The sequence below is a fragment of the Anomaloglossus baeobatrachus genome, chromosome 5 (assembly GCF_048569485.1).
Source record: "Anomaloglossus baeobatrachus isolate aAnoBae1 chromosome 5, aAnoBae1.hap1, whole genome shotgun sequence".
Taxonomy (NCBI): Eukaryota; Metazoa; Chordata; class Amphibia; order Anura; family Aromobatidae; genus Anomaloglossus; species Anomaloglossus baeobatrachus.
This window is the reverse complement of record NC_134357.1, coordinates 596,776,750-596,795,858: the sequence shown is the minus strand read 5'-3', so window position 1 is coordinate 596,795,858 and position 19,109 is coordinate 596,776,750. Positions and strand designations below refer to the sequence as shown.

The 19,109-nt window shown below is 61.3% G+C and overlaps 1 protein-coding gene across 1 annotated transcript in view; it reads right to left on the bottom strand.

Annotated features, from left to right (window-relative positions):
- Window positions 1–17,973, bottom strand: part of ERN1 (endoplasmic reticulum to nucleus signaling 1) — a 58,324-nt gene extending 40,351 nt beyond the window's left edge. The window contains 15 exon segments of the mRNA XM_075351511.1: window positions 44–131; window positions 200–455; window positions 4,574–4,768; window positions 4,843–4,961; window positions 5,038–5,203; window positions 5,322–5,400; window positions 5,498–5,759; window positions 5,835–5,936; window positions 6,010–6,132; window positions 6,850–6,922; window positions 7,480–7,552; window positions 13,596–13,629; window positions 13,717–13,741; window positions 13,743–13,838; window positions 17,806–17,973. Of these exon segments, the coding sequence (XP_075207626.1) occupies window positions 44–131; window positions 200–455; window positions 4,574–4,768; window positions 4,843–4,961; window positions 5,038–5,203; window positions 5,322–5,400; window positions 5,498–5,759; window positions 5,835–5,936; window positions 6,010–6,132; window positions 6,850–6,922; window positions 7,480–7,552; window positions 13,596–13,629; window positions 13,717–13,741; window positions 13,743–13,838; window positions 17,806–17,862 (1,748 nt within the window). The 5' untranslated portion in view covers window positions 17,863–17,973.
- Between the last annotated feature and the right edge of the window lie 1,136 nt (window positions 17,974–19,109).

Below are 19,109 nucleotides of genomic sequence, written 5' to 3'. Positions count from 1 at the left end.
GCACACCCCGGAGGCTCCACCACCTCCTGTGACTGACACTCACCGGTACACGATGGTGCCCTCCGCACCGTGGCCCAGGACGTCCCGGGGGCTGAAGGAGATCTTCCCCACCGTCACCCTGGCCTCCTCATCTGTGGAGGACACTGCGGTCAGCCACCAGGAGGCGACAACGAGAGCGGGGGAATATTCCGGACATTACCTGCATCTTCCTGCTCGGTGGAGACCGCACTGCCGACCTCAGACACGGACAGATTGGAGAGCAGCGAGAGGTTGGAGGCTCGGGGGGACACATTGGGGGTGCTATTAGCAGAGCTCTCCCCCCGCAGGTCGTCACCATCTGCCGAGACCTCCACCGGGGGATGGAAGGAGCCGCGCTGCATCTGCAAAAGCTGAATCTTCTCCTCCAGCTGCTTCTGGAACTGCTGGTGCTGGAGCTGCTGCTGCTGGTGCACGGTCTGCAGAGACAGGGGTGCGGGGAACCGTAAGGCGGGGAGGTGAGGTACCGGCGACTGAGGAACACCGTGAGGCGGGGAGACAATGTACAGGCAGCCAGAGGAACCGTGAGGCGGGGAGACGAGGTACCGGCGACCAGAGGAACCGTGAGGCGGGGAGACAATGTACAGGCAGCCAGAGGAACCGTGAGGCGGGGAGACGAGGTACCGGCAGCCAGAGGAACCGTGAGGCGGGGAGACAATGTACAGGCAGCCAGAGGAACCGTGAGGCAGGGGGACGAGGTACCGGCAGCCAGAGGAACCGTGAGGCGGGGAGACAATGTACAGGCAGCCAGAGGAACCGTGAGGCGGGGAGACGAGGTACCGGCAGCCAGAGGAACCGTGAGGCGGGGAGATGACGTACCGGCAGCCAGAGGAACCGTGAGGCGGGGAGACGAGGTACCGGCAGCCAGAGGAACCGTGAGGCAGGGAGACGAGGTACCGGCAGCCAGAGGAACCGTGAGGCGAGGAGATGACGTACCGGCGGCCAGAGGAACCGTGAGGCGGGGAGACGAGGTACCGGCGGCCAGAGGAACCGTGAGGCGGGGAGACGAGGTACGGGCAGCCAGAGGAACCGTGAGGCGGGGAGATGACGTACCGGCAGCCAGAGGAACCGTGAGGCGGGGAGACGACGTACCGGCGGCCAGAGGAACCGTGAGGCGAGGAGACGAGGTACCGGCAGCCAGAGGAACCGTGAGGCGGGGAGACGAGGTACCGGCAGCCAGAGGAACCGTGAGGCGGGGAGACGAGGTACCGGCAGCCAGAGGAACCGTGAGGCGAGGAGATGACGTACCGGCAGCCAGAGGAACCGTGAGGCAGGGAGACGAGGTACCGGCAGCCAGAGGAACCGTGAGGCGAGGAGATGACGTACCGGCGGCCAGAGGAACCGTGAGGCGGGGAGACGAGGTACCGGCGGCCAGAGGAACCGTGAGGCGGGGAGACGAGGTACCGGCGGCCAGAGGAACCGTGAGGCGGGGAGACGAGGTACGGGCAGCCAGAGGAACCGTGAGGCGGGGAGACGACGTACCGGCAGCCAGAGGAACCGTGAGGCGGGGAGACGAGGTACCGGCAGCCAGAGGAACCGTGAGGCAAGGAGATGACGTACCGGCGGCCAGAGGAACCGTGAGGCGGGGAGACGAGGTACCGGCGGCCAGAGGAACCGTGAGGCGGGGAGACGAGGTACCGGCAGCCAGAGGAACCGTGAGGCGGGGAGACGAGGTACCGGCAGCCAGAGGAACCGTGAGGCGGGGAGATGACGTACCGGCGGCCAGAGGAACCGTGAGGCGGGGAGGCGAGGTACCGGCGGCCAGAGGAACCGTGAGGTGGGGAGACGAGGTACCGGCGACCAGAGGAACCGTGAGGCGGAGAGACGAGGTACCGGCGACCAGAGGAACCGTGAGGCGGGGAGACAATGTACAGGCAGCCAGAGGAACCGTGAGGCAGGGAGACGAGGTACCGGCAGCCAGAGGAACCGTGAGGCGGGGAGACAATGTACAGGCAGCCAGAGGAACCGTGAGGCGGGGAGACGAGGTACCGGCAGCCAGAGGAACCGTGAGGCGGGGAGATGACGTACCGGCAGCCAGAGGAACCGTGAGGCGGGGAGACGAGGTACCGGCAGCCAGAGGAACCGTGAGGCGAGGAGATGACGTACCGGCGGCCAGAGGAACCGTGAGGCGGGGAGACGAGGTACCGGCGGCCAGAGGAACCGTGAGGCGGGGAGACGAGGTACCGGCAGCCAGAGGAACCGTGAGGCGGGGAGACGAGGTACCGGCAGCCAGAGGAACCGTGAGGCGGGGAGATGACGTACCGGCGGCCAGAGGAACCGTGAGGCGGGGAGGCGAGGTACCGGCGGCCAGAGGAACCGTGAGGTGGGGAGACGAGGTACCGGCGACCAGAGGAACCGTGAGGCGGAGAGACGAGGTACCGGCGACCAGAGGAACCGTGAGGCGGGGAGACAATGTACAGGCAGCCAGAGGAACCGTGAGGCGGGGAGACGAGGTACCGGCAGCAAGAAGAACCGTGAGGCGGGGAGACGAAGTACCGGCAGCCAGAGGAACCGTGAGGCGGGGAGACGAAGTACCGGCAGCCAGAGGAACCGTGAGGCGGGGAGACGAGGTACCGGCAGCCAGAGGAACCGTGAGGCGGGGAGACGAGGTACCGGCAGCCAGAGGAACCGTGAGGCGGGGAGACGAGGTACCGGCAGCCAGAGGAACCGTGAGGCGGGGAGGTGAGGTACCGGCGACTGAGGAACACCGTGAGGCGGGGAGACAATGTACAGGCAGCCAGAGGAACCGTGAGGCGGGGAGACAATGTACAGGCAGCCAGAGGAACCGTGAGGCGGGGAGGTGAGGTACCGGCGACTGAGGAACACCGTGAGGCGGGGAGACAATGTACAGGCAGCCAGAGGAACCGTGAGGCGGGGAGACAATGTACAGGCAGCCAGAGGAACCGTGAGGCGGGGAGACGAGGTACCGGCGACCAGAGGAACCGTGAGGCGGGGAGACAATGTACAGGCAGCCAGAGGAACCGTGAGGCGGGGAGACGAGGTACCGGCAGCCAGAGGAACCGTGAGGCGGGGAGACGAGGTACCGGCGGCCAGAGGAACCGTGAGGCGGGGAGACGAGGTACCGGCAGCCAGAGGAACCGTGAGGCGGGGAGACAATGTACAGGCAGCCAGAGGAACCGTGAGGCGGGGAGACGAGGTACCGGCAGCCAGAGGAACCGTGAGGCGGGGAGATGACGTACCAGCAGCCAGAGGAACCGTGAGGCGGGGAGACGAGGTACCGGCAGCCAGAGGAACCGTGAGGCGGGGAGATGACGTACCGGCGGCCAGAGGAACCGTGAGGCGGGGAGACGAGGTACCGGCGGCCAGAGGAACCGTGAGGCGGGGAGACTAGGTACCGGCAGCCAGAGGAACCGTGAGGCGGGGAGACGAGGTACCGGCAGCCAGAGGAACCGTGAGGCGGGGAGATGACGTACCGGCGGCCAGAGGAACCGTGAGGCGGGGAGGCGAGGTACCGGCGGCCAGAGGAACCGTGAGGTGGGGAGACGAGGTACCGGCGACCAGAGGAACCGTGAGGCGGAGAGACGAGGTACCGGCGACCAGAGGAACCGTGAGGCGGGGAGACAATGTACAGGCAGCCAGAGGAACCGTGAGGCGGGGAGACGAGGTACCGGCAGCCAGAGGAACCGTGAGGCGGGGAGACGAAGTACCGGCAGCCAGAGGAACCGTGAGGCGGGGAGACGAAGTACCGGCAGCCAGAGGAACCGTGAGGCGGGGAGACGAGGTACCGGCAGCCAGAGGAACCGTGAGGCGGGGAGACGAGGTACCGGCAGCCAGAGGAACCGTGAGGCGGGGAGACAATGTACAGGCAGCCAGAGGAACCGTGAGGCGGGGAGACGAGGTACCGGCAGCCAGAGGAACCGTGAGGCAGGGAGACGAGGTACCGGCGGCCAGAGGAACCGTGAGGCGGGGAGACGAAGTACTGGCGGCCAGAGGAACCGTGAGGCGGGGAGACGAGGTACCGGCGGCCAGAGGAACCGTGAGGCAGGGAGACGAGGTACCGGCGACCAGAGGAACCGTGAGGTGGGGAGACGAAGTACCGGCAACCAGAGGAACCGTGAGGCAGGGTGACGAGGTACCGGCGGCCAGAGGAACCGTGAGGCGGGGAGACGAAGTACCGGCAGCCAGAGGAACCGTGAGGCAGGGAGACTAGGTACCGGCGACCAGAGGAACCGTGAGGCAGGGAGACGAGGTACCGGCAACCAGAGGAACACCGTGAGGCGGGCAGACGAGGTACTGGCGACCAGAGGAACCGTGAGGCGGGGAGACGAGGTACTGGCGACCAGAGGAACCGTGAGGCGGGGAGACGAGGTACCGGCGACTGAGGAACACCGTGAGGCGGGGAGATGTGGAGAGAGGAGAGATACCGGCAGCAGGAGACACACGGGGAGGAGATAAACCACCGACAGCTGGAGACACTCTGTGAAGGGGATGGGTGATTAATCCTGGCAATGGGGCAGGGAAGGGTGAGTTTTGGAAGAAAATGGGGGGAAAGTCGCAGGCGGCACGTAGGATTTACCTTGGGGTAGGTGATGACAAAGGCCACCCATCCCGCGAGGAGGAAGGTGCTGAGGATGATGGTGGCCAGGTCCTTCAGCATGGAGTCCACTGGTGCCTCAGGTTTGGATGAGAACGGCTGGGAGACATCAGACAAGTCCTTATTGAATGCTGGCGGCAGCTCTGTGTGGGGCTCCTCTACCACCCCCATCACCTCCTGCAGGGGGGCCAAGATCCGGGTGTTACTACAGTAGCGCCACCTTCAGACCGCACCCACAGGAATATACGCACCTCGGAGAACCGCGTCTGCTCCGCTCCGCCCTCTATGACGTTCTTCTCGCCCCGTGGCAGGCTGGAGGGGAAGGTGTCCAGGATGGTGGTCGGCGCAGACTGCGGGGTCTCATGGTGACCTGCAGAACATACGGAAATTGTGACCTCTGAGCAAGAGCAGAGGTGCCGCATGTGAAGCCCCCGGGAGGACCGTACCTATGAGCAGCCACTGAGTCCTCCAGTAATCCAGCCGGTCCTGCCCCTTTAAGCCGGCCGGGATGTTCAGATCGGTGCTGGGGGTGAACTCGCACTCCCCGCTTTGCTCAATCGTTACCCTGTCCATCCTGGGGCCGTCAAGCAGCGGCATCGCCTTCCCCCGCGGCTGCAGAACAGATATTGCGTCAGCAGTGTGGATGTAATGGAAACCATCAGCATGCAGTGCGCATGTTACGGCCGTCCTCGGCTATAGGAGGGAAGTGTGTAAGAGGATGAAGACTCACCATGACCGCAACGCCCTCATGCACCAGAGAGGGGGAGGCGTAGAGGCTGGTCGAGTACTTCCCCACGTACAGCGTCGGCCTGGAGACAAGAACATCAGTGAATCTCCGGGGGTCCGAGGGGGTGGCAGTCATTACCGTCACTGACCGCCCGCAGACCCTGGTGCCAGCACACTCACATCAGCTTGCTCTTGGTCTGCGTCTCTTTGGGGAAAGGATACTTCCACTTGGTGATGCGCCCGACCTCCCCAGACATGAAGGTGAGGTAGCGCAGCGTCTCCACCCCCACGTTGGTGTGCAGCACCTTCCTCAGGCCGTCTCTCTGCCAGATGTACAGCGCCACCACCGGAGAGCCGTAGTTCTGGATCCACAGCACGTCCCCGGAGTCGCTGTCCACCGTCACCACCAGACCGTCCCCATTGGACACGAAGTGTGACATTTCTGGAAGGACAGAGGGGTGTACAGAAAGCCGGATTACAACCCCCACCCACCCTCCGCTGGCCCACCACCACTCACTGTAGTCCGTGCCCTCGTCCGGCAGAGTGGCGGCGTAGTCGTAGTAGGTGGCGTTCCAGCGCAGCTCTTTGTTCTTGGTGTCGTACATGGTGATGGTGTATTCTGCAAGGCAAGAGGCGCTGTCATGTAACATTCAGAAGGGGGCGCCGCACAGCCCACCCGGGAGGAGACGCACCGGTCCGGCCCAGATACAGCAGAGACGAGGAGGGACAGAGGCTCTCAGCAAAGGACGAGGTCAACGTCTGCTGCTTCTCCCCCGTCACCAGGTCCACCACGAGCCAGACGTCCTGCTTCTTCCCTGCCGAGAGAGCGAAGGGTCAGGAGCGGCCACCGGGCGACCAAACACGGGCTAGCACATGAGGTCACCAGACAACCACCAGACGGGGCCACCAGACAACCACCAGACGGGGGCCACCAGACAACCACCAGACGGGGGCCACCAGACAACCACCAGACGGGGGCCACCAGACAACCACCAGACGGGGGCCACCAGACAACCATTACACGGGGGCCACCAGACAACCACCACACGGGGGCCACCAGACAACCACTACACGGGGGCCACCAGACAACCACCACACGGGGGCCACCAGACAACCACCACACGGGGGCCACCAGACAACCACCACACGGGGGCCACCAGACAACCACTACACGGGGGCCACCAGACAACCACTACACGGGGGCCACCAGACAACCACCACACGGGGGCCACCAGACAACCACCACACAGACCCACTAGTTGACCACCAGGCAGCTCTCACAACAAGGGGCAATAGGGCCACTACTGTGGGCCACCAGGCAACCACTCACAGGCCACTGCCATACAAAGCCAGCACACGGAGCCACCAGGCAACCCCATGGGGCCATGGGTGACCACTGACCGGACACCAAGCTGTTGTCACCACATAGAGCCGCCACCACACGGAGTGACAGCTGCCGCCACGTCACCCAGAGCCACACAACACCATATAACACCGCACAAAGTCAGACGCCCCTGAGAACTCCGACTTACCCATATATAAGATACCGTCTGAGCTGCGACACGGCGACGCCGCCACCAACTCCGGGATAGTGAATGGGAGCTTCTACAAATAAAGAAATGAGATGAGAAGGGCCACACCCACATCACAGCTGCAGTGTCGTTACAATGCGCCCACATCACAGCTGCCGTGTCGTTACAATGCGTCCACATCACAGCTGCCGTGTCGTTACAATGCGCCCACATCACAGCTGCCGTGTCGTTACAATGCGCCCACATCACAGCTGCCGTGTCGTTACAATGCGCCCACATCACAGCTGCCGTGTCGTTACAATGCGCCCACATCACAGCTGCCGTGTCGTTACAATGCGCCCACATCACAGCTGCCGTGTCGTTACAATGCGCCCACATCACAGCTGCCGTGTCGTTACAATGCGCCCACATCACAGCTGCCGTGTCGTTACAATGCGCCCACATCACAGCTGCAGTGTCGTTACAATGCGCCCACATCACAGCTGCAGTGTCGTTACAATGCGCCCACATCACAGCTGCAGTGTCGTTACAATGCGTCCACATATTCAGTATTCCGGAATCCTGCTGTTCCTACAGGATGATCTTTGTGACAGCAGCGCCCCCTGTGGCCAGGATGACCCCATATCTTACCGTCAGCCCCTCGCCGTGCTTACTGCCCAGTGTGTACAGGCTGCCGTCATTGGGATCAGGAAGGAAGGCCGGCCTGCGGGGGAAACAGAGGAGACGCGGGGTGAGGCCTGCGGGGGAAACAGAGGAGACGCGGGGTGAGGCCTGCGGGGGAAACAGACGAGACACGGGGTGAGGCCTGCGGGGGAAACAGACGAGACGCGGGGTGAGGCCTGCGGGGGACACAGAGGAGACGCGGGGTGAGGCCTGCGGGGGAAACAGAGGAGACGCGGGGTGAGGCCTGCGGGGGAAACAGAGGAGACGCGGGGTGAGGCCTGCGGGGGAAACAGACGAGACACGGGGTGAGGCCTGCGGGGGAAACAGACGAGACGCGGGGTGAGGCCTGCGGGGGACACAGAGGAGACGCGGGGTGAGGCCTGCGGGGGAAACAGAGGAGACGCGGGGTGAGGCCTGCGGGGGAAACAGACGAGACGCGGGGTGAGGCCTGCGGGGGACACAGAGGAGACGCGGAGGAGGCCTGCGGGGGAAACAGACGAGACGCAGAGGAGGCCTGCGGGGGAAACAGACGAGACGCAGAGGAGGCCTGCGGGGGAAACAGACGAGACGCAGAGGAGGCCTGCGGGGGAAACAGACGAGACGCAGAGGAGGCCTGCGGGGGAAACAGACGAGACGCAGAGGAGGCCTGCGGGGGAAACAGACGAGACGCAGAGGAGGCCTGCGGGGGAAACAGACGAGACGCAGAGGAGGCCTGCGGGGGAAACAGACGAGACGCAGAGGAGGCCTGCGGGGGAAACAGACGAGACGCAGAGGAGGCCTGCGGGGGAAACAGACGAGACGCAGAGGAGGCCTGCGGGGGAAACAGACGAGACGCAGAGGAGGCCTGCGGGGGAAACAGACGAGACGCAGAGGAGGCCTGCGGGGGAAACAGACGAGACGCAGAGGAGGCCTGCGGTGGGAAACAGACGAGACGCAGAGGAGGCCTGCGGGGGAAACAGACGAGACGCAGAGGAGGCCTGCGGGGGAAACAGACGAGACGCAGAGGAGGCCTGCGGGGGAAACAGACGAGACGCAGAGGAGGCCTGCGGGGGAAACAGACGAGACGCAGAGGAGGCCTGCGGGGGAAACAGACGAGACGCAGAGGAGGCCTGCGGGGGAAACAGACGAGACGCAGAGGAGGCCTGCGGGGGAAACAGACGAGACGCAGAGGAGGCCTGCGGGGGAAACAGACGAGACGCAGAGGAGGCCTGCGGGGGAAACAGACGAGACGCGGGGTGAGGTGTTATGATCCGGAACCATGGAAGACCACCATAAATCATTGGTAAAAGGTGAGAAGAGCATTGGCAACTAATCTGGCCGCCATCCCCTTACTAACCATCAACACTAGAAGTAGCCGAGGGGTGAACTAACATCCTGTGCACCGTGAACCCAGCCGGAGAACTAACTATCCTAAAGGAAGGAAAGATGAATAACTCTCTACCTCAGAAAATAGACAAGAATAGCTAGCCCCCCACATTCACAGACTGCGGTGATATAGGAAAAACACAATACACAGGTAGATGATAGGATTAGCAAAAGGTGAGGCCCCCGCTGACTAAAATAGGAAAGGACAGGAAAGGGACTGATGGTGGCCAGAGAAAAACCCTGCAAAATTCCAAATTCCTGATAGTACAAAAAGGTCCTCAGATCGCACGATCTGAACTCCGTCCTATACCAGGCGCTCTTGTCATACCAATGAGCAGAAAGCAAGAATCATAACAAAGTCAAGAAGCAACAAACACATGGACTTATAGGAGCAATGCTCCAAACATAGCTGCAGGGAGTTTCCCAGCTAAGCAACTGAGAGGGAAGATCCCTGCATGCAAATAAACTGAAAATAACCACAGCAAATGACAAACTCAGATAAGAGTAAAAGAACCAAACAATAAATAAAGAGCAAGCACTTATCTGGGGTAGATGTGGTCTGGAGCAGGATTAAGCAGGCTAGAGATACAAAGAACAACTGACATCCGGCATAGCCTGCTATCAGACCAGGGTTTAAATAGGCAGAGAGTTAGCAATGGAAACGCCAACTGATCAACACCAACACACCTGGTCCAAGTCCAAACCCTTCCTGGCCACCAGAGGGAGCCTCACAGCAGCAAAAGCATAACTGACATTCACAACAGTACCCCCCCTTTTTTGAGGGGTCACCGAACCCTCACCCACGCCACCGGGTCGCTCGGGATGAGCATGATGGAAGGCGCGAACCAACCTGTCCGCATGAATGTCAGAAGCCACAACCCAAGAGTTATCCTCCTGCCCATAACCCTTCCATTTCACAAGGTACTGAAGCTGACGTCTACAGCGACGGGAATCCAGAATTTTTTCAACCTCGTACTCCAGATCCCCTTGTACCAAAACAGGGTCAGGAGCTGCTGCTGCAGGAACTGTTGGCTCCACATGTTTCTTCAATAAGGACTTATGGAAGACATTGTGAATCTTAAATGACGCAGGCAGAGTCAAACGGAAAGATACAGGGTTAATAATCTCCGAAATCTTATAAGGTCCAATAAATCTGGGCTTAAATTTAGGAGATGGAACTCTCATAGGAATATTTTTAGAGGACAACCACACCATGTCCCCTACTTTAAACCGGGGACTAACAGTCCGACGCCGGTTGGCAAACGTTTGGGCAGTTTCTTGGGACTGAAACAATTTATCCACTACCTGCCCCCAAATCTGCTGCATTCTGTCGACCACCGAATTCACCCCTGGACAGTCAGACGCCTCAAGCTGCCCTGAGAGGAACCTAGGGTGATACCCAAAATTGCAGAAAAATGGCGACACCAATGTGGTAGAGCTAGCTCTATTGTTAAGGGCAAATTCAGCCAAAGGCAAAAACGAAACCCAGTCATCCTGATCCGCAGAAACAAAACACCGTAAACAGGTCTCCAGGGTCTGGTTAGCCCTTTCAGTCTGACCGTTGGTCTGAGGATGAAACGCCGAGGAGAAAGACAGCTGAACACCCAATTTGGAGCAAAAAATCCTCCAAAACCTGGATACAAACTGCACCCCTCTGTCAGAAACAATGTTTTCGGGAATACCATGCAAACGGACAACATGTTGGAAAAACAAAGGCACTAACTCTGAGGAAGACGGCAACTTAGATAGGGGTAACCAAGTGGACCATCTTGCAGAATCTGTCACAGATCCCCCAAATCACAGTCATTTTCTGAGAGACGGGAAGCTCTGAAATAAAATCCATAGAGATGTGCGTCCAAGGTTTCTTAGGCACCGGCAAAGGCAATAATAGCCACTAGAACGTGAACAACAGGGCTTGGACCTAGAACAAGCTCCACACTCCACAGGCACAAAACCAGCAGGCGTCTTCCTGCGCTCACGTAACCGCCTATCAATCTGAATGGCCAAGGTCATAGAGGCACCAAGACCAGAAGGGACGGAAATCCCACCATTACATCCTTCACAGCATCCGCAACACGCTCACCCAATTCATCCATGCTAGAAAAAAAATCTTCCGCAGAAGAAGAGGAAAAACACCAAAAAAAAAAATTTCTCAGCAAACTTTTTTTATTTTTTTACCTTCTTAAGAGTACCCTTTAAATTTGTTGGCCGGATGTACTGTTATGATCCGGAACCATGGAAGACCACCACAAATCATTGGCAAAAGGGGACAAGAGCCTTGGCAACTAATCTGGCCGCCATCCCCTTACTAACCAACACAACTAGAAGTAGCTGAGGGGTGAACTAACATCCTGTGCACCGCGAACCCAGCCGGAGAACTAGCTATCCTAAAGGAAGGAAAGATGACTAACTCTCTGCCTCAGAAAATAGACAAGAATAGCAAGCCCCCCACATTCAAAGACTGCGGTGATATAGGAAAAACACAATACACAGGTAGATGACAGGATTAGCAAAAGGTGAGGCCCTACTGACTAAAATAGGAAAGGACAGGAAAGGGACTGATGGTGGCCAGAGAAAAACCCTGCAAAATACCAACTTCCTGATAGTACAAAAAGGCCCTCAGATCACTCGATCTGAACTCCGTCCTATACCAGGCGCTCTTGTCATACCAATGAACAGAAAGCAGGAACCATTACAAATTCAAGAAGCAACAAACACATGGACTTATAGGAGCAATACTCCAAACATAGCTGCAGGGAGCTTCCCAGCTAAGCAACTGAGAGGGAAGATCCCTGCATGCAAATAAACTGAAACTAACCACAACAAATGACAAACCCAGATAAGAGCAAAAAAAACAGACAATAAATAAAGAGCAAGCACTTATCTGGGGTAGACGTGGTGTAGAGCAGGATTAAGCAGGCTGGAGATACAAAGAACAACTGACATCCGGCATAGCCTGCTAGCAGACCAGGATTTAAATAGGCAGAGAGTTAGGAAAGGAAACACCCACTGCACAACACACCTGGTCTCTGTCCAAACCTTTCCTGGCCACCAGAGGGAGCCTCCCAGCAGCCAAGACATAACTAACATTCACAACAGTGAGGCCTGCGGGGGAAACAGAGGAGACACGGAGGAGGCCTGCGGGGGAAACAGAGGAGACACGGAGGAGGCCTGCGGGGGAAACAGAGGAGACGCAGAGGAGGCCTGCGGGGAAAACAGACGAGACGCAGAGGAGGCCTGCGGGGGAAACAGACGAGACGCAGAGGAGGCCTGCGGGGGAAACAGACGAGACACGGAGGAGGCCTGCAGGGGAAACAGAGGAGACACGGAGGAGGCCTGCGGGGGAAACAGAGGAGACGCGGAGGAGGCCTGCGGGGGAAACAGAGGAGACGCGGAGGAGGCCTGCGGGGGAAACAGAGGAGACGCGGAGGAGGCCTGCGGGGGAAACAGAGGAGACGCGGAGGAGGCCTGCGGGGGAAACAGAGGAGACGCGGAGGAGGCCTGCGGGGGGAAACAGACGAGACGCAGAGGAGGCCTGCGGGGGAAACAGACGAGACGCGGAGGAGGCCTGCGGGGGAAACAGACGAGACGCAGAGGAGGCCTGCGGGGGAAACAGACGAGACGCAGAGGAGGCCTGCGGGGGAAACAGACGAGACGCAGAGGAGGCCTGCGGGGGAAACAGACGAGACGCAGAGGAGGCCTGCGGGGGAAACAGACGAGACGCAGAGGAGGCCTGCGGGGGAAACAGACGAGACGCATAGGAGGCCTGCGGGGGGAAACAGACGAGACGCAGAGGAGGCCCTGCGGGGGAAACAGACGAGACGCAGAGGAGGCCTGCGGGGGAAACAGACGAGACGCAGAGGAGGCCTGCGGGGGAAACAGACGAGACGCAGAGGAGGGCCTGCGGGGAAACAGACGAGACGCAGAGAGAGGCCTGCGGGGGGAAACAGACGAGACGCAGAGGAGGCCTGCCGGGGGAAACCCAGACGAGACGCAGAGGAGGTCTGCGGGGGAAACAGACGAGACGCAGAGGAGGCCTGCGGGGGAAACAGACGAGACGCAGAGGAGGCCTGCGGGGGAAACAGACGAGACGCAGAGGAGGCCTGCGGGGGAAACAGACGAGACGCAGAGGAGGCCTGCGGGGGAAACAGAGGAGACGCAGAGGAGGCCTGCGGGGGAAACAGACGGGCGGGGAAACAGAGGAGACGCAGAGGAGGCCTGCGGGGGAAACAGAGGAGACGCAGAGGAGGCCTGCGGGGGAAAACAGAGGAGACGCAGAGGAGGCCTGCGGGGGGAAACAGAGGAGACGCAGAGGAGGCCTGCGGGGGAAACAGAGGAGACGCAGAGGAGGCCTGCGGGGGAAACAGAGGAGACGCGGGGGTCGGACTGCGCTGACCAGTGACGCGCACCGTGGGGGCCGGACTGCGCTGACCAGTGACGCGCACCGCGGGGGCCGGGCTGCGCTGACCAGTGACGCGCACCGCGGGGGCCGGGCTGCGCTGACCAGTGACGCGCACCGCGGGGGCCGGGCTGCGCTGACCAGTGACGCGCACCGCGGGGGGCCGGGCTGCGCTGACCAGTGACGCGCACCGCGGGGGCCGGGCCTGCGCTGACCAGTGACGCGCACCGCGGGGGCCGGGCTGCGCTGACCAGTGACCGCGCACCGCGGGGGCCGGACTGCGCTGACCAGTGACGCGCACCGCGGGGGCCGCACTTACTCTTCCACGTGGGTCGGGACCTGGAGCACGGGGTCTGCAAAGAACAGAATAAATCAGTGTCAGATTAACCCCTCGCACCCTGCGTCGCCCCCCATGTGTCGGGGATTGGGGTCTTAGTCACCTTCCTTCAGTGTCCACTTGATGGCGGCCGGTCCTCTTACTGACCGCGTGCAGACTCCCGTCCAGGGTGGAGACGAAGAGCAGCGACTCCGGCAGCGACACCCCGCTCCCTGCACCACCGCCCTGCGGAGAGACCGACAGTCACCCACCAATCACAGGCAACCCACACAGCAAGGGGGAGGGGTGCAGACTCCGATAATGGGGAGGGGAGGAGGGGTGCAGACTCCGATAATGGGGGGGGGAGGAGGGGTGCAGACTCCGATAATGGGGGGGAAGTGAGGGGTGCAGACTCCGATAATGGGGGGGAGGAGGGGTGCAGACTCCGATAATGGGGGGGGAGGAGGGGTGCAGACTCCGATAATGGGGGGGAGGAGGGGTGCAGACTCCGATAATGGGGAGGAAGGGCGGGTGCAGACTCCGATAATGGGGAGGGAAGGGGCGGGTGCAGACTCCGATAATGGGGAGGAAGGGCGGGTGCAGACTCCGATAATGGGGAGGAAAGGAGGGGTGCAGACTCCGATAATGGGGGGGAGGAGGGGTGCAGACTCCGATAATGGGGAGGAAGGGCGGGTGCAGACTCCGATAATGGGGAGGAAGGAGGGGTGCAGACTCCGATTAATGGGAGGGAAGGAGGGGTGCAGACTCCGATAATGGGGAGGAAGGAGGGGTGCAGACTCCGATAATGGGGAGGAAGGAGGGGTGCAGACTCCGATAATGGGGGGGGAGGAGGGGTGCAGACTCCGATAATGGGGAGGAAGGGCGGGTGCAGACTCCGATAATGGGGAGGAAGGAGGGGTGCAGACTCCAATAATGGGGGGGGTGGAGGGGTGCAGACTCCGATAATGGGGAGGAAGGGCGGGTGCAGACTCCCGATAATGGGAGAGGAAGGGCGGGTGCAGACTCCGATAATGGGGGAGGAAGGGCGGGTGCAGACTCCGATAATGGGGGGGAGGAGGGGTGCAGACTCCGATAATGGGGGGGGAGGAGGGTGGTGCAGACTCCGATAATGGGGAGGAAGGAGGGGTGCAGACTCCGATAATGGGGGGGAGGAGGGGTGCAGACTCCGATAATGGGGAGGAAGGAGGGGTGCAGACTCCGATAATGGGGGGGGAGGAGGGGTGCAGACTCCGATAATGGGGGGGAAGGAGGGGTGCAGACTCCGATAATGGGGAGGAAGGGCGGGTGCAGACTCCGATAATGGGGAGGGGAGGAGGGGTGCAGACTCCGATAATGGGGGGGAAGGAGGGGTGCAGACTCCGATAATGGGGGGGGGAGGAGGGGTGCAGACTCCGATAATGGGGGGGAAGGAGGGGTGCAGACTCCGATAATGGGGAGGAAGGAGGGGTGCAGACTCCGATAATGGGGGGGGAGGAGGGGTGCAGACTCCGATAATGGGGGAGGAAGGAGGGGTGCAGACTCCGATAATGGGGGGGGAGGAGGGGTGCAGACTCCGATAATGGGGGGGAAGGAGGGGTGCAGACTCCGATAATGGGGGGGAGGAGGGGCGCAGACTCCGATAATGGGGAGGGAGGAGAGGTGCAGACTCCGATAATGGGGAGGGGAGGAGGGGTGCAGACTCCGATAATGGGGGGGAAGGAGGGGTGCAGACTCCGATAATGGGGGGGAGGAGGGGCGCAGACTCCGATAATGGGGGGGGAGGAGGGGCGCAGACTCCGATAATGGGGGGGGAGGAGGGGCGCAGACTCCGATAATGGGGGGGGGGGGGAGGAGGGGTGCAGACTCCGATAATGGGGGGGGGGGGAGGAGGGGTGCAGACTCCGATAATGGGGGGGGAGGAGGGGCGCAGACTCCGATAATGGGGGGAGGAGGGGTGCAGAGTCTCTCATTCGGCGTGTCACATTCTGCGGGGGGGCAAGGCTCTGCTCTGGGGGGAGGCTCACACTCTGGGAGTCTGATTCGGGGGCTCACACTCGGGGGGGTTCTCTGATTCCGGGGGCTCACACTCGGGGGGGTCTCTGATTCCGGGGGCTCACACTCGGGGGGGTCTCTGATTCCGGGGGCTCACACTCGGGGGGGTCTCTGATTCCGGGGGCTCACACTCGGGGGGGTCTCTGATTCCGGGGGCTCACACTCGGGGGGTGTCTCTGATTCCGGGGGCTCACACTCGGGGGGGTCTCTGATTCCGGGGGCTCACACTCGGGGGGGTCTCTGATTCCGGGGGCTCACACTCGGGGGGGTCTCTGATTCCGGGGGCTCACACTCGGGGGGGTCTCTGATTCCGGGGGCTCACACTCGGGGGGGTCTCTGATTCCGGGGGCTCACACTCGGGGGGGTCTCTGATTCCGGGGGGCTCACACTCGGGGGGGTAGGGTCTCTGATTCCGGGGGTTCACACTAGGGGGGGGGGTCTCTGATTCCGAGGGCTCACACTCGGGAGGGGTGTCTCTGATTCAGGAGGCTCACACTCTCGGGGGTCTCTGATTCTGGGGGCTGACGCTCCGGGGGTTTCTGATTTGAGGGTCACACTCAGGGGTCTCTGATTCTGGGGGGTCTCTGGTTCGGGGGTCTCTGATTCCGGGGTCACAGCTGTTGTCACACTCGGGGGTCTCTGATTCTGGGGGCTCACACTCCAGGGGATCTCTGATTCTGGGGGTCTGATTCTGGGGGGTCTCTGATTCCGGGGGTCACACTCTCGGGGGTCTCTGATTCCGGGGGCTCACACTCCAGGGGGGGGGGGGGGTCCTGTGATTCGGGGGCTCACACTCGGGGGGGTCTCTGATTCTGGGGGGGGGGGTCTGTGATTCGGGGGTCACACTCCGGGGGTCTCTGATTCTGGGGTCTCTGATTCCGGGGGGTCACACTCCGGGGGTCTCTGATTCTGGGGTCTGATTCTGGGGTCACAGCTGTTGTCACACTCGGGGGTCTCTGATTCCGGGGGTCTGATTCTGGGGGGTCTGTGATTCGGGGGTCACACTCCGGGGCTCTCTGATTCGGGGGGTCTGATTCTGGGGGGTCTGTGATTCGGGGGTCACACTCCGGGGATCTCTGATTCGGGGGTCACACTCCGGGGCACTCTGATTCGGGGGTCACACTCCGGGGCACTCTGATTCGGGGGTCACACTCCGGGGCACTCTGATTCGGGGGTCACACTCCGGGGCACTCTGATTCGGGGGTCACACTCCGGGGCTCTCTGATTCGGGGGTCACACTCTGGGGCTCTCTGATTCGGGGGTCACACTCCGGGGCTCTCTGAGTCGGGGGGGATCTGTGATTCGGGGGTCACACTCTGGGGGTCTCTGATTCTGGGGGGTCTGTGATTCGGGGGTCACACTCCGGGGCTCTCTGATTCGGGGGTCACACTCCCGGGCTCTCTGATTCGGGGGTCACACTCCCGGGCTCTCTGATTCGGGGGTCACACTCCCGGGCTCTCTGATTCGGGGGTCACACTCCCGGGCTCTCTGATTCGGGGGTCACACTCCGGGGCTCTCTGATTCAGGGGTCACACTCCGGGGCTCTCTGATTCAGGGGGTCTGATTCTGGGGGGTCTGTGATTCGGGGGTCACACTCCGGGGCTGATTCGGGGGTCACACTCCGGGACTCTCTGATTCGGGGATCTGTGATTTGGGGGTCACACTCTGGGGGTCTCTGATTCGGGGGGTCTGTGATTCTGGGGTCACACTCCGGGGCTCTCTGATTCGGGGGGTCTGATTCTGGGGGGTCTGTGATTCGGGGGTCCTGATTCTGGGGGATCTGTGATTCGGGGGTCACACTCGGGGGGTCTCTAATTCTGGGGGTCTGATTCTGGGGGTTCTGTGATTCTGGGGGTCTGTGATTCGGGGGTCTCTGATTCTGGGGGTTCTGTGATTCTGGGGGTCTGATTCCGGGGGTCTGTGATTCGGGGGTCTCTGATTCTGGGAGTTCTGTGATTCCGGGGGTCTGTGATTCGGGGGTCTCTGATTCTGGGGGTTCTGTGATTCTGGGGGGTCTCTGATTCTGGGGGTTCTGTGATTCTGGGGGTCTGATTCCGGGGGGTCTCTGGTTCTGGGGGTCTCTGGTTCTGGGGGTCTGATTCCGGGGGGTCTCTGGTTCGGGGGTCACACTCGGCGCGGTCACAGCTGTTGTCACACTCACCATCTGGCAGAGCAGCAGCGCCAGGCACAGCAGCAGTCCGCGCCGTGCCCCGCCCATGCCCGCGCTGTGTGGCCCCTCTCGGTGTGGCCCCCCGTGTGGCCCCCGCTCTCCTCCTCAGCTCCGGTCTCCGCGCGGCTCCATCACCGACCAATGTGCCCGCAGCTGCTTCCTGTAGGAGGAGCCTGAAGCCACGCCTCCAGAGCTGACGTCACTGGCCGGGGAGAATCAACAACACGAGGGGCAGGGGAGAGCAGCCAATCGGATCGCTGCTCTCCTGTGATAGGCGGATCGCAGAATGAAAGCAGCTAGATCATTGGCTGCAATAAAGAACGGCTCCTGACCAGCGGCACAAGAGCCAGAACCAGAGCTGAAGGCAGAAGCGCGAGAAAGTCTTCACACCCTGCATACACACAGCGCCTGGGGGAAAGTCTTCACACCCTGCATACACACAGCGCCTGGGGAAAGTCTTCACACCCTGCATACACACAGCGCCTGGGGAAAGTCTTCACACCCTGCATACACACAGCGCCTGGGGAAAGTCTTCACACCCTGCATACACACAGCGCCTGGGGAAAGTCTTCACACCCTGCATACACACAGCGCCTGGGGGAAAGTCTTCACACCCTGCATACACACAGCGCCGGGGGGAAAGTCTTCACACCCCGCATACACACAGCGCCGGGGGAAAGTCTTCACACCCTGCATACACACAGCGCCTGGGGAAAGTCTTCACACCCCGCATACACACAGCGCCGGGGGGAAAGTCTTCACACCCTGCATACACACAGCGCCTGGGGGAAAGTCTTCACACCCTGCATACACACAGCGCCTGGGGGAAAGTCTTCACACCCTGCATAGACACAGCGCCTGGGGGAAAGTCTTCACACCCTGCATACACACAGCGCCTGGGGAAAGTCTTCACACCCTGCATACACACAGCGCCTGGGGAAAGTCTTCACACCCTGCATACACACAGCGCCTGGGGAAAGTCTTCACACCCCGCATACACACAGCGCCGGGGGGAAAGTCTTCACACCCTGCATACACACAGCGCCTGGGGGAAAGTCTTCACACCCTGCATACACACAGCGCCGGGGGAAAGTCTTCACACCCCGCATACACACAGCGCCTGGGGAAAGTCTTCACACCCCGCATACACACAGCGCCTGGGGAAAGTCTTCACACCCTGCATACACACAGCGCCTGGGGAAAGTCTTCACACCCCGCATATATACAGCGTCTGAGGAAAGTCTTCACACCCTGCATACACACAGCGCCTGGGGAAAGTCTTCACACCCCGCATA